This window comes from Camelus bactrianus, chromosome 8 (assembly GCF_048773025.1).
Source record: "Camelus bactrianus isolate YW-2024 breed Bactrian camel chromosome 8, ASM4877302v1, whole genome shotgun sequence".
In the NCBI taxonomy this organism is placed as follows: domain Eukaryota; kingdom Metazoa; phylum Chordata; class Mammalia; order Artiodactyla; family Camelidae; genus Camelus; species Camelus bactrianus.
The window spans coordinates 13,924,414-13,937,783 of record NC_133546.1 but is presented as its reverse complement, the minus strand read 5'-3'; the positions used below and the strand labels follow the sequence as shown (position 1 = coordinate 13,937,783).

Here is a 13,370-nt window from a genome sequence, read left to right as displayed (position 1 = left end):
GGGGATTGAACTCAGGACCTGTGCTAAGCACGTGCTCTACAACTGAGCTATACCTCCCCCCAAGACTGCTTTTAAAACCTATTTTATTTACTAGGAAGACATGTTCATAGAACTCTCTTCCCTAAATTCCCTATTTTTATCAGTCGCCACACCCCTTAAATCCACCCTGTTCTCCAACTTAACATTATTTTGTCTGTTTCACTTGGCATTCCTTCATTTGATATGAGGTAAGTTTTTATTTTCAGTGCCAAACAAATGAGTCTTCTCCGCAGAACATAAAGTGTATTGAGTTCCTAATCCAGGACTTTGCTTTTTGTTTCTCATACTAGGTTTTGATCACTCTGGTTCCGCCTTAGACTTTTCATTTTGTTTTTCATGATAAAAATCAAAATAAGAATTGAAAGTAAAATATTTTGAACTGAGCAGGGTGTTTTTTGTGTTCTACTTGGAAATAACATTGGGAAATGAACAGATAGTTGTGTGAGACTTAGGTTTTTCAGTTAACATCCTTAATATTTATAAATTTGTGTTATAAAACTCATGATTTCTTTTCTCCTTTCTCGCATTTCAGAATTAACATTGGGCCATTTTCATTTGTGTTGCTCATTTTATAAAAGGCAAATGCCCAGTTTTCTTGAAAAGGAGTGTTGGTTTTATTTTGCGTCTTTTTAAAAAAAGAAATACATTCACCAGCTGAAAAACGATAGAAAACAAGGGATTTCAGATATTTATTTAATGTGACCTAAGGGAGCATCAGGAGACCATATAAATTCCTTTGTTGTCTTGAAATGTCATTGCATTGACTTACTAATGATATACTGGCCAAGGCTTGAGGCATAAAATCCTATTGTTAACAGGCAGAGACAGTTTTTATAACTGGACTTGACTCAGTTAACTCTGTTTTTACATGTCTAATTATTCATGTAAGTGCTTTATTTCTTTTTCGGGTTGTACAAATCATGCATACGTGTAAGACTATTCCAAAAATACAGAAAATAGAAACAAGAAAGTAGAAACGGCTGCTAACATTTGAGACCCTCTTGACAGAGATACAGTCTGTCATAAGTGAGATCATCTTACACATGCCATTCTGTAAGCAACTTGATTATTAACAATACATCGTTTACCTAGCTCCCTGTGAGTCAGGGTAGAGCCATGTGATCATTTTTGCATGACTGCATAACAATCCACTGCTCACATCCCAGATTCTTCAGTGTGCTGGGGGATGGGGCTTGGGGGTGAGGAGGGTGGTAAAAATGCCTTGGGTGAGGGTGGATTTCATTTTATACACCTTCCCAGCACCGAGAAGCATGTCTGTGGCTCAGCCATTGATAGTATAACATGTTTCTAATTCTTCAAGTGTATCAAGTCAGAAAAAAGGTCTGAAAATATGGTAGAGAGATGTTCTACAATTTATCTAACCAATTCTCTATTGATGGGCACTTGAATTATTTCCCATTTTTGGCCGTTATAAACAGTGCTGAAATTAATGACCTTAGATGTTCATATTTGTGCCTTTATCCAGTGATCTCCTTAGGAAAAATCCCTAGAGATGAATTCAGTTTTTTAAACCTACAAATAAAGATAAAACTACAAGCAAGATATCATCCATAGTATCACCTCTTTAATGGTATAATAATTTCCTCAAATCTCCTCCTCGTCTTCCTTTCCCCTCCCCCTCTCTCCCTCCTCCTCTTTGTCCATCTCCCTCTCCTACTGTTTTGTAAGAGGAATGGGCAGCTGGAGTCACTCAGTGGCTGTGGCTTTAAGGAATTCATACCTTGCTGCAGCACCTAGGTTGCCTGTGGCTTAACTTCCCTGAGGTTTCCAGGCTCATGCAGCTGGATTCCCAATCCTAATGGGACCCTTTCCAACCTAGGACCCCAACCCTGATGTCCCGTAACCGAGGAACAGGAAACCTCTTTGCTGAGGGGAGATGTTGGCCCCACCTGAGGCACCCTCTGGGCCAGATCTGTGAAAGCAACCGGCTGGCTGGGGTGGGGGGGACTCCTGGGTCCCAGAGTTTGGAGCAAACAGCTTGTAGTGTTGCTTTTCTAGAGCAAGTGTTGCTTGATAAACGTTTGTTTGCAATGAATAAATTAGCTCTTGGACATTAAGGGCTTCAAAGAAAGTTTAGCATCTTAGCCACAGATTGACTTCCCTTCTTCTGGGCTTTAAGTAGACTTGCTAGGTGGGTTTGCTGGTTTTCCCACCCTGAGTAAGGTAGGAGGACTTAGGAAAACCCAGGGGGATGTGATCTCGGGATTAGGAAGGGAGAATCGTGTGGCCATTTTGCATATGAAACGGCTGTGACTTACTTTGTTTTGGATTTATCGATATTGGAAACAAAGGCACAGATCTAGACACGGCCCTGCCCTTAGCTGGGAACCCAGAATTGATAACGGCTCTGATGGTATTGTTATTAGATTCCTAACTTGCAGTCACACCATCAAGGCCTGGCCTCCAGCCACATGCTGGAGAGTGACCACCAGCCTGGCTGCCTGGAATTGTCACCGCAGGTCTGTACCCAGCAAAACATCGCTCGGTACCATCTCTGCTAGCATTTAGATGTGTAACTGGGCTGAAGAAGCCACTGCCATGTTGCCTATAGAAATGAAAATTAAACCTTAATTCTCAAATATAGATTTAACCCCAGTAGATCAAAGGTTTGGGGTTTTTATTTTTTCTTCTGAAACTGGTATAAATTCCATTACACAGTGAAGACCTATGAAGGAAGAAAAGTTAAATTGTGTTCCTTTCAACTGCATTAAAAAAGAAGCTGTGAAGGTAGGATTTTGAGATATATGTGCATCTGTCTTAGAACTCACAGGCTCGTAGGAAATATATACCACACTGGACTCTATAAGAGAGGGATATCTCCCCTCGCCAACACAACAAACTTTACTCTTTTAACCATGTAAACTGCCTTTGTTATCTAATCTTTTAATAGCTGGATGTTTGAGGTCACTTTAAAACAGCAAGACCATTTTACTTACAATCTAAAATGAAAACTTCGGATTTGAAATAAAATCACCTTGAATTTTGGTCAGGTCACTTATGGAGAAGTGATATTATCAAGCTATTAGACACACAACTGCAACTTCTTTACAAATATAAATTACCCCTCCAGAGGGAGAAAACTAAATCTCTCATTACTCAGAAGTATTAAAACTTTTTATATTTCCTTCTAAGATTTTCTCTCTGCATCCGTCCATTTTACACATATCACGCCATAAATACCGTTTTGTGTTCTGCTTTTATCTCTGAACATAAGTCTTTTCTCACACTTTACAAGAATTCAAATACCCAAGTAATTTTTCAATAAACCTAAATAGCTACGTATTTGTTATTGTACATTTGAATTTATGGATACGTGTGATTTAAATATGTCAGCAGTGGGATTAAAATATAAAACCATGAGATTAAAAAACTTCTACTATTAATAACCCAAATGCAGAACAGATTAATTCGTTTTAAAAAGCTATTCTTCAAACTTTACAATTTCTTACTCCATCAGAATCATCTGTATTTCATCAGCTACACATCCCGTGGTATTTACACCTACACATCACTTTATTTGCTCTGCCTGACAAAATGAAAAGTATTGGGAATTGTTCAGGGAAATATGCCAAGAGAATCTTAGGGGCTCTTGAGTTTTACATATTTTCCCAGTTACACTAATGAAAAGGAATTTGTTTGAGAACTTGACTCGGAGTGCAGCTGCGGGGCACTGAGAGTCTATGCAGAACGGCCCTCCATCTCCGGCCCTTTATTGATTTCCACGCAGAAGTTTTTAGAATTTCTCTGAATCACTTGGACTGCACAGCTGAAAAAGAAACCCAAATTCAAAGTCTGTGAATAGACTGAATTTCACATTAAAGTAAAATTAATTATGGACATCACTATTTTTTTTCTGTAGAGTGCCAAGTACCTGATTTGATTTGATTTTTATTTATTCATTTATAGTTTCTACTGTTTCAAACTGTTTTGGTCAGTGTAAAAACAACTTACTGACTTTTATAAGATTTTGATTTTCTACCCAGAGTAACTAAATACCTGTGAATTCTATTTGCACTGCTTGCAGAGTAGAAAAAACAAAGGTATTTAGAAGAGTCAGGACCTTTGAACTATTTGCCTCGGTCGAGTATGATGGGAAACAACAAAATGGACCAAAGTTACCCACTTTTACTGTTAGGTTTAAAAAGACTTTAAAAAAGCTTTCCAAATCCTGCAGATGCCTGGGATGAGTGATATATATTCATATGCTGTTTGAGCACAGAGTTTTGGAGTTCACGGCTAGACCCATGGCTGATGGCAATAATAATGTCCGATGGGGTTCTAGATTTTGACTAGATTATGACTTCTCTTTGCATAAGCAGTCTCTTTGACCTCTAAGTAAGTGGCGAGCTTCTTTTAATATATGTCCAAATTGTCATAGAGTACTCCAATACATTTTTGCTGTAGTTGACAATAACATTTGTCTTAGAAAAGATGTCATTCCTTTTCCTACGGTTTTTTGCTCATCTGTGTCTGGACAGGTGACAGAAACGCAATGGCAACATTCCTTAGTTTCAGCAAGCTTATAGTAACAGTGCCCTCTGAGAAGTTAGTTAATAAGCACATCACGAGGCTGTGGAAAATTGGAGAGAGCAGGTAAATCTGCTCAAAGTTGAGGAAGATAATGAATAAAAAAATCACAGTCCCATCTCCGTAAACTCCGAGTTTTTGTAGAAAAAGAAATTAGATTAACATGGTGCTTATTCTTTCCTAAGTCAACTTGATAATTTGGAATCTGGGCTAAAGATGCTGGGATAACAATTAAGCCAAATTCTGATGCCAAATGTAGGAATGAGGTGAAATAACATTTTTATTGCAGCTCTCGTTTGATTGCTCCCAGTAAATACTTCCTACTTTCTGATTTTCCTGAATTGTATTAGTTGGCAGAACGCTAAGCAGTCCTGTGTTTCTAATTAAGAGTTGGATGGTTAGCTGAAGTTTTCGGGAGGTCATCTCTGGGCGTGTCTGCTTTTGGCTCTCTCCAGCCGCGATGTGAGCATATCCTTGGGGATTCAAGTGGAATCCTTCATATGACACACTTAAGAAGAGCCCTATTCTTTTGCAAGCAGTGAATGCCGGTGCAGTACTTAATCTACCCTGTGTTTGATCTGCATTTTCTTTACATCAGATTGTGATGCCTGTGGCTCTTCTTGGAGGTGTACTTCACCCAGAAACTCACCAGCTCCCTCCCAGTAACCTCCTTGTTGCTAAATCCAGTGACCACTTCTCGATCCTTGCCCAGCTGCACACTTCCTGGGCATTTGACTCTGTGGACACCTGCCTGGTTCCCTTCAGAGACTGCCCTGTCACAGCTCTTCCTCCTCTAACTTTATGCTGCTCCTATTAGTTTCCTTTTGCTCGCTGCTTCTGACTATTCCCTAAGAGACGATGTCCTTAACAATTCTTGTCTTCATCCCTTTTTGTTACTCTGTTCACCCTCACTGACTGATCTTACCCATTCCCATGCTTTAAATTGTCCATTTTCATTTACAATTTCCATCCATAAAAATAACTGGGTGGAGGAGGGAGGGTATAGCTCAGTGATAGATCACATGCTTGGCCTGCATGTGGTCCTGGGTTCAATCCCCAGCACCTCCATATAAATAAATACCTAATTACCACCACCCACCCACCCCCCCGCCAAAAATAAAGTAAAAATAACCTAGTCAAGGCAGATGACTTGCCTAGGTTTGACTTCCAGCTCTTAATTGCCTAATTGTGTGGCCTTGGGCAAGTTATTTAAAAATCCTTGTGCCTCACTGTCCCCATCTATCAAATGAAGATAAAAACTAACCCAATAAATATAAAGTACAGAACCTAGCAAATGAACTAACCTGGACCCACACTCTTTTATTTGGCTAACACCTATTCATTTGTTAGCTGTCAGCTTAGATGTTACTTCCTCCAGGGAGCCTTCCCTGATGTCCCCAAACTAATTAGATCATCCTTTCATGTGCTCTCATAGTACAATCTACTTGCCCTATTTCCTGTCTTTGTGTTGTAATTGCTGGTTTCTCTCTCCATATCTCCCATCAGCTATAACTCTGTGAGGTCAGCAATGGTGTCCATGTGGTCATCATTGTGTCCCTGGGGCCTAGTAACCCAGATGTAGTGGTACTTAATAAATATTTGCTGAAAGAATGATTGATTGTGTTGCTGTGGAGGTCAGATAGTTGCGTTACATCTTTGTGGTCACCTCGCTGGGTTTAGCGGTTCAGAAAACTCTCATCAGTTTTTTGGGGGTTGAGTATCCTATAACTTGGCTCACATCATCTAACCCATAGAAGACCAAGTTGGAAGACAAAATGAGTTTCTGAAACTTGTAACAATGGTTAGAATACGCTAAGGGAGAATTTCATGGGTCCTTACTTGGAAATAGAGTACACACCTGTCCCATTACTTAATACTATGATGCTATGAAGGTGAGATGCTTGGTTTTGTAGGGTGTGTGCCCAACAATGAGCCCCCAGAGCAGAGGTGACCTCCTTAGTGTGCTCAGAGTTGCTGTGGACTTACTTCTTCCAGATATTTGGGGGGCTGTTGTATTGGAAGGGGTTAGGCTTAGCGTGTCTGTAGGAGGCTATAAGAATGCAGAGATCTCTTGAGGACAAAGAACTTTCTAGCTGTAAAAGTTATCAGGAAATGAATAGGTTGCCCAGGAGGTAATGAGCCTCTAGCACAATTTTTGTTCAAAGAGGGGCTTGCACTCTGATATCTAGAAGAAGATGGATGAATGAGGACGTTAGGAATCCTTCTAATAAGGGAGTCCAGCCATCCCTCACATCTCATGGACCATTGACTTACGCCTGGTGCACATAACGCACCCAATAAATGGCCCTGGAAGAACAGAAGCCAAATTATCCATCAACAAGAAATGACATCAGTTTAATTATTTAAATCATTTTGGTGGATAATTTTTTGAAGTTGATCATGTTATTGGCACTACTGCTGGATAAATGTGTTTATATCTTGACTTTAGCTTAACCATAGCCTGTGAGTTGTTCATAGACCATGAAAGTCCAAGAAAATTGAAGGATGCAGTGAATTTTGGAGTGATCTGGTCTCTGTCTCTCTCCTCCAATTTGGTTCTTGTACCCACTGATTGATTTTGTGTAGGTTGTCGAGGAAATACTATTAAATTTACTTTTTTTTTCTTCTGCAAATCAGGATCACACCCACCCCTCTCGGAGAAGGGAAAAGTACAGTTACGATTGGGCTTGTCCAAGCGCTGACAGCACACCTGAACATCAACTCCTTTGCCTGTCTGAGGCAGCCTTCTCAAGGACCGACTTTTGGAGTTAAAGGTACTTTATTTAGCAGTTAGTGTAGTTTTTGGAGTAAAATTTAGAAGGGGAGGAAAGTTTTAAGAGAGCACCACCAATGAATGTGGAATTAAAACTCATCGGAGGAGCGGGCACATTTCATACCTACGTGTACCCCCCCCAACCCCGCACATTCAGTGATGGTTGCCCCCGGGGTTGATCCTGCTGCGGGTGTCAGTGGAGCCCCTGCAGGAAGCCTGTTCCCTGGGTTCCGGTGAGCAATGGCCAGGCTCTCACTCAGGACTCCAGCCTTGAGCCGACGCCTTCCATTTCATTAGTACCTCCTCTGCTGAGCTGTTTTGAAACTCTGCCATTCACACTGGTGTTTTATCATTGCAGCCAAGGTAAAAGGTCTTTCCATCCAAATAATTCATCTCTTCAGAGTTGCTGTGTGGGGCCTGAGGGGCTCCGGAAACTGGCCGTGGATGGGGAGATGGGATGAAATTCCTCTTTGGCTGTGGTTGGGCTGATATCTGGCACCTCGACATTCACTAGTCTTCATTGATTTATCATGAATCATTCTCCAGCTCACTTTATAATGGCAGTGACTGCTGCAATTACTGCTTGTTCTGGTACTTTGTGGTTTTTAGCAGTATTACGTTTGTATTACTGTCACAGATATTAATAACTCCTAACTTTAAGTACTCTCAGCATGTCATACATTATGTAGTAACATGAACTAGTCTTGGACAAGAAGGCTGAGGTTTTACTTGTGGCTGTGACTCTTACCGCTGTGTGACCTTTAGCCCGTCATAACCTCTCTGAGTTGCATCTGTCAAAGTGCAAAAAGGCTTACAGTACCAGGCTTACCAGGGTGTTGTGAGGACCAAATGAGATAGCATATAAAAACAGGGTAAAATGTAAAATGATATGGACATGGAAGGTCTCATTATTGTTTGAGGAAAGAGAAGCCTTTTTAATGTAATAACTTCACTATTTTGAGGGATGAGCACCAGGATAAATCATATATACCATTATCTAAAATAAACTGAGAGAAGTTTGTGGTGTGTTTGTCTGAGTTTATAAGGTAGATTTTACTTAGCAAAGTTTTTTGGTCCTTAAATGGACGTGCATTTTAGGTGAAGCATAGCCACGTAGATCTAATACTAAATTAATGAACTACTCTCATGTTTGCTGTAATGACATTTGCTATATTATTTTTACTCTTTGTTTTTTTTTTTTTTTTTTTTTTTTGTAAACAAAGAACCAAAGTCCTTAAGTTACACAGTGGGACATAGTGTGAACTCTTTGTCCCTTCTGTTCTGCTTTGACAGGCACATAATGTTTTTCACTGCCTGTTGTTATTACATCTTGGCAGGCACATGCCTCCCTCTTGGGTTCGGGGAGGTGTGTCCCTGTGTCCCTGGGGCTCCTGTGTAGCCATACTTGGCAACTCATTTCAAATGGTACCTGCTTTCTTGTTTAGGAGGAGCTGCTGGTGGCGGATATGCCCAGGTCATCCCTATGGAAGAGGTACGATTTCAAAGAGACACGTGTTATGGCTCACTCTTTTTCTCTCCTGAAACTTTTTCTGTGCTCCTGTAAATAAAAGTCCACAAGACTTTATCCTCAATCCCAAAGTCCTAAAGACCCTGGAAACCAGAAAAGTTTGCATGACTCATTTGGTGGCCAAACCTGACGTTTACTATTATGAGCTACTTATAGATTTTGTCTGTGCCACTTGGTGCGAATATTCATATATTTTGCTGCAGAAATACTGTTTTTGATTAATGGATGCTGCCGTGGACCCTGCTTGGAATGTTTTGTAAAGAAATTATATGTACAATCACACTGCCTTTCTGAAGTTCAAAACATTCTGAATCCCAAAACCCATCCCAAGGGTTCTGGAGAAGAGGATGCAGACCTGTATCTCTGTTGATCATCTGTTACACTGCCAGATTCAGGAAGGCCTGGACTCTTCACTTCCGTGAATTGAGACTCCGGAATCAGATACAGTCGGCTGTCTGCATCCACCGGTTCCACATCCATGGTTTCCATGGTGCCCGGAGGGTGCACCAGCATGAGCCAGTGGGAGCAGGGAGAGATGAGGTAGAGAAATGAGGCTAGCTCTTGGAGGCATTGAAGTGCACAGCCAAGAGGCCGGATATGATGTGAAGTATCATGGTCAGCCATTGAAGGGATCTGGACAAGGGAATAACATGATGCAAATTGGGTTTTATAAAAACCACTCTGGCTTCTGTGCAGAGGACACATTGATGGGGGCCCAGAGTGGGCACTAGGAGTCTAGCAAGGAGACTATAAGTAGCTCAGGGGAAAGCCGATGATGGCTTGGCCCAGGATGGTGGCAGTGAGGACGGGAAAAAGGATGACCATGAATATAAGACTTGTTTGCTGATGTTAATTAGCAGTTGATATGGGGGGTGAGATGGGGGGAGGACTCGAGGATGACGTGCAGGATACTGGGCTGAGCAACTATATAGAATCATGTATTGAAATGGAGGAGCGAGTGAGCAATGGGTGTAAGACTGAGGCTGAGAGGGTAGTGATGGTCTGAAGAAGAGAGTCCTGTTTGGGGCCCATGGACATCCAAGTGGATATCACATAGACAGCTGGAAAGAGAAATTCTCAATTGTAAAATGGGCAAAGGATTCAACAGAAACATCAGAAAAGAAATGTTAACCAACAGATAAATGTTTGTCTTCACTAGTAATCAAATTAATCCACATTAAAACCACCATTTGTCAAACTGACAGACTTGGAGTTTTTTTTAAATGCTAATAATACCAAATTTTGACAAAGAGAGACTGAAATACAGTTTATACACTGCTGGGAAGTGTATGTTGGTAAAACTTCTCTGAAGGGGAGTTAGAAATAAATATCAAGTGCCTTAAAAACATTTATACCCTTTGTTGCAAATAAATATATTTTTAGTTTATCCTAAGGAAAAATTGGCTGTATGTGCAAAGATAAAAACCATTTATCTATTTCAGAAATTGTATTAAGTTCCTAGAAATTTGTCAGTATTCTGTCTGATATGTTCAATGTAGTGTTATCAGTCATAAGTCTAGTCATTATTTTAAAAAGTAGAGGCAGAGAAATATATGATATCATGTGTATTAGAATCTTAAAAAAATGAAAAAAAAACCATTTCACATAGCTTATAGCATTAAAAAATGGGGGAAAATGCTTAAATGTTTAATAATAGGATATCAAAGTAACTACAGTTTGAGGACTATTTAATGATGTAAAAGTGCTAGTTATATTAACGTTAAGGGTAAAATCTAAGATAAACAATTGTAGTGTTATGATCTCAATATTTAAAATGACAAACATGCAGTTTGCCCTATTTTCTAGTGATCATATATTTTATGTTGTAAAATAAGATTTTAACAAGAAAATATAAATGGTTAACCTAAGAAATTAAAGAAATGCAGCTTAAGACAGAAGACTACTTTTTCAACTATTAAATTAACTTTTTTTTAGTCTCAAGTTTGCTTTGTTTCTGAACTAACTGGTCTACTAACATTTTGTGGGTAGTATTACAACCCTTTCAAAAAAGGAATTTGGTGATATTACCAAGATCCTTTAATCTGGTAACCACATTGCTCAAAATGTATTGCTTCCTAGAGACTGATTTTTTTAAAATAGCTGTCGTAGCCTTCTTTGCAAAAGTGAAAATTTGGAAGCAACTTAAATATCGACATAGGAGACTAAAAAATTTCTTTAAAACATCTGCATAATTATACAGCCCCTGTTAACTGTAACTATACACAAATGAGATTATTACATAGTAAGTTTTTTTTTTAAGTTAAGGTACAAGTATGCTGATTCCACAAATAATAATGTGTGCACGAAGATTAGAAGGAAAATAACAGAAATGTAGAGTTGTGAGGGTGATACACTGCTTCCTATTTCTCAGGCTCTCATATTTTATATTACTATTTTTATTTTGTGTATCTACTGTTTATTTTATTCCTGCCTTATTCCAAAGTAAATTTGATATGGTACTGTTTTCTTAATTATAAAACAGTGCATACAAGTAAATGAAAAGAAGAACACCAAAATAAGCAAATCAGTCATTAAGTCCATCAGAATTGTTTTGCTCTTAACCTGGGAAAGGAAGTCTCTGCCATAGAACATCTGTTTGAGTGTTCTTTGCTGTCAAGTGGAAGACCCTAACATCGAGGTTCTAATTTAGGCTGTTTTATGGCCCTAAGTCCCTTTAAGGATGTGTAATTTGTGTAGCATTTTATTTATTCAAAAAGTCTTTGAATACTGCAGTGGTTGTTTGAAACAAGTAGAATGCTGTTTTCATTTCATTTCCAGTTCAACCTTCACCTGACTGGGGACATCCATGCCATCACCGCTGCCAATAACTTGCTGGCCGCTGCGATTGACACAAGGATTTTGCATGAAAACACTCAAACAGATAAGGTGAGAAAGGCTCCTTGTTGGCCATTTTGGGGCATCTTATCCTGGGATATGTCCTTAATTCTTAAGGAGAGGATCCATACTTTGGTCACATTCTCAAATGGGTTTATGACCACTGCCACGTCGTTGGGAGAATAATGCTAATTTAAGCCAAATAGTCTTCAAGATGAGCCTTTAGCTTGAAAGGTAGTTGGTAGACCAGTTCTCTTCATTTTGCCTGTAGGTCTAATCTCTGGTCTAGAATAGGGGGTTAGAGGGGTATCTTTTTAAGACTCTTAACGTTACATGCAGCTACCCTAGATGTGCTGTTAAACAGATCAGGCTCCTTTTTGGGGCTTCAGGTGCGTGCAGTCTGAGAGGTAAATCACACACCTGAAGAGGACAGACTCCCAGGTGCTAATTCCTCATAGACATAGGATGTGGATAGAAGTGGGAATTTCTGGTACGTTTTATAAGGTTCCAAACTTCCTCCAGTTAAACTAACTCCCTAGTGAGTTTTTGAAGCCAGATACAGAGATAAATTTTAACGTGATAGTTATAAGGCTGTAGATCAAGGAATATATTTTCATGCAAACTCTTTACAATGTGCATTGTTTCAGATCTAGTCAGATTTATTAAAATGACAGAACTTAAGTCTAAATTGTTTACATTAGCCAAGAATTTTAATAGGATCTGTAATCCAAACAGTTTGGTTATAAATGTAATGAACTTTGTCATATTGTATAAATCGTCCAAGTTCATAGTTGGCCCTTAAACTTTTGTGGGGTTTTTGTTTTGGTTTTGCGTTTTTAGGCTCTGTATAATCGACTGGTTCCTTCAGTGAATGGTGTTCGAGAATTTTCAAAAATCCAACTTGCTCGGCTGAAAGTAAGTTTCCAGTTAGTGATTCTTTAAAAAGAAAATATCCTAAAAACAAATCAGAAAAATTGGTGAAGCCAGGAATTTTGAACTTGATTTGATTTTGGTTTCCAGATCTTTCTTTCTTTCTTTTTTTGGGGGGAGGGGTGTGGATATTAGACTCTAAAGAGACAGAACAGTACAGCAGAGATTGCACAGAAGTAGATGCTTGAGGCCTGGATCCTGCACCAAACAGCAGGTGGACACATTATTTCACCTTTGTAGATGTTGGTTCCTCATCTGTAAAATGAGAGGACCACTTCGCTGGTCTCGAGTACCCTAGTCAACTAGCAAGTGAGAATTGCCAGCAGTCTTTCTCTTTCACATTTCTTGTCTTTCTAGGAAAAAGATAGAGCCTTTGACAATTCATCTATTTCAGTTTTGTTTTTTTTTTTTTTGCAGCAAAATACTAAGACTGTATTTGTGGATGTGCTCTTAATCCTTATCCAGGTTATCATTTTCTAGTGCTATTTGCTACTTAATGCCCTACTCATCACATAGATTTCCTTGTGCTCTTTTTTAGAGATTAAAAAATGACTTTAATGGTATAATTTACAGCCACCGGTTAGTGAGAATTGGCTTAAGAAATCCATCCCCTTCCTTCTTACTGAACCAAGCACTGTTTGTTGAGAATAGCGCACAGTGTAGTGTCCTCAGCAGCTCCGATGTGTATAGTTTCCATTTCCCAGCTTCCTTTCTTAT

At 39.4% G+C, this 13,370-nt stretch overlaps 1 protein-coding gene across 6 annotated transcripts in view; it reads left to right on the top strand.

Moving 5' to 3' along the window:
- Window positions 1–13,370, top strand: part of MTHFD1L (methylenetetrahydrofolate dehydrogenase (NADP+ dependent) 1 like) — a 188,443-nt gene that overhangs the window by 36,224 nt on the left and 138,849 nt on the right. For all 6 annotated transcript variants that reach the window (XR_012508535.1, XR_012508533.1, XR_012508534.1 and 3 more), the window contains exons 12-15: window positions 7,225–7,361; window positions 8,806–8,852; window positions 11,667–11,774; window positions 12,564–12,638. Coding sequence is in view for 1 of the 6 variants with exons in the window: in XM_074368158.1 (XP_074224259.1) it covers window positions 7,225–7,361; window positions 8,806–8,852; window positions 11,667–11,774; window positions 12,564–12,638 (367 nt within the window). In the remaining 5 variants the exon portion in view is untranslated. The remainder of the gene's footprint in view (window positions 1–7,224; window positions 7,362–8,805; window positions 8,853–11,666; window positions 11,775–12,563; window positions 12,639–13,370) is intronic.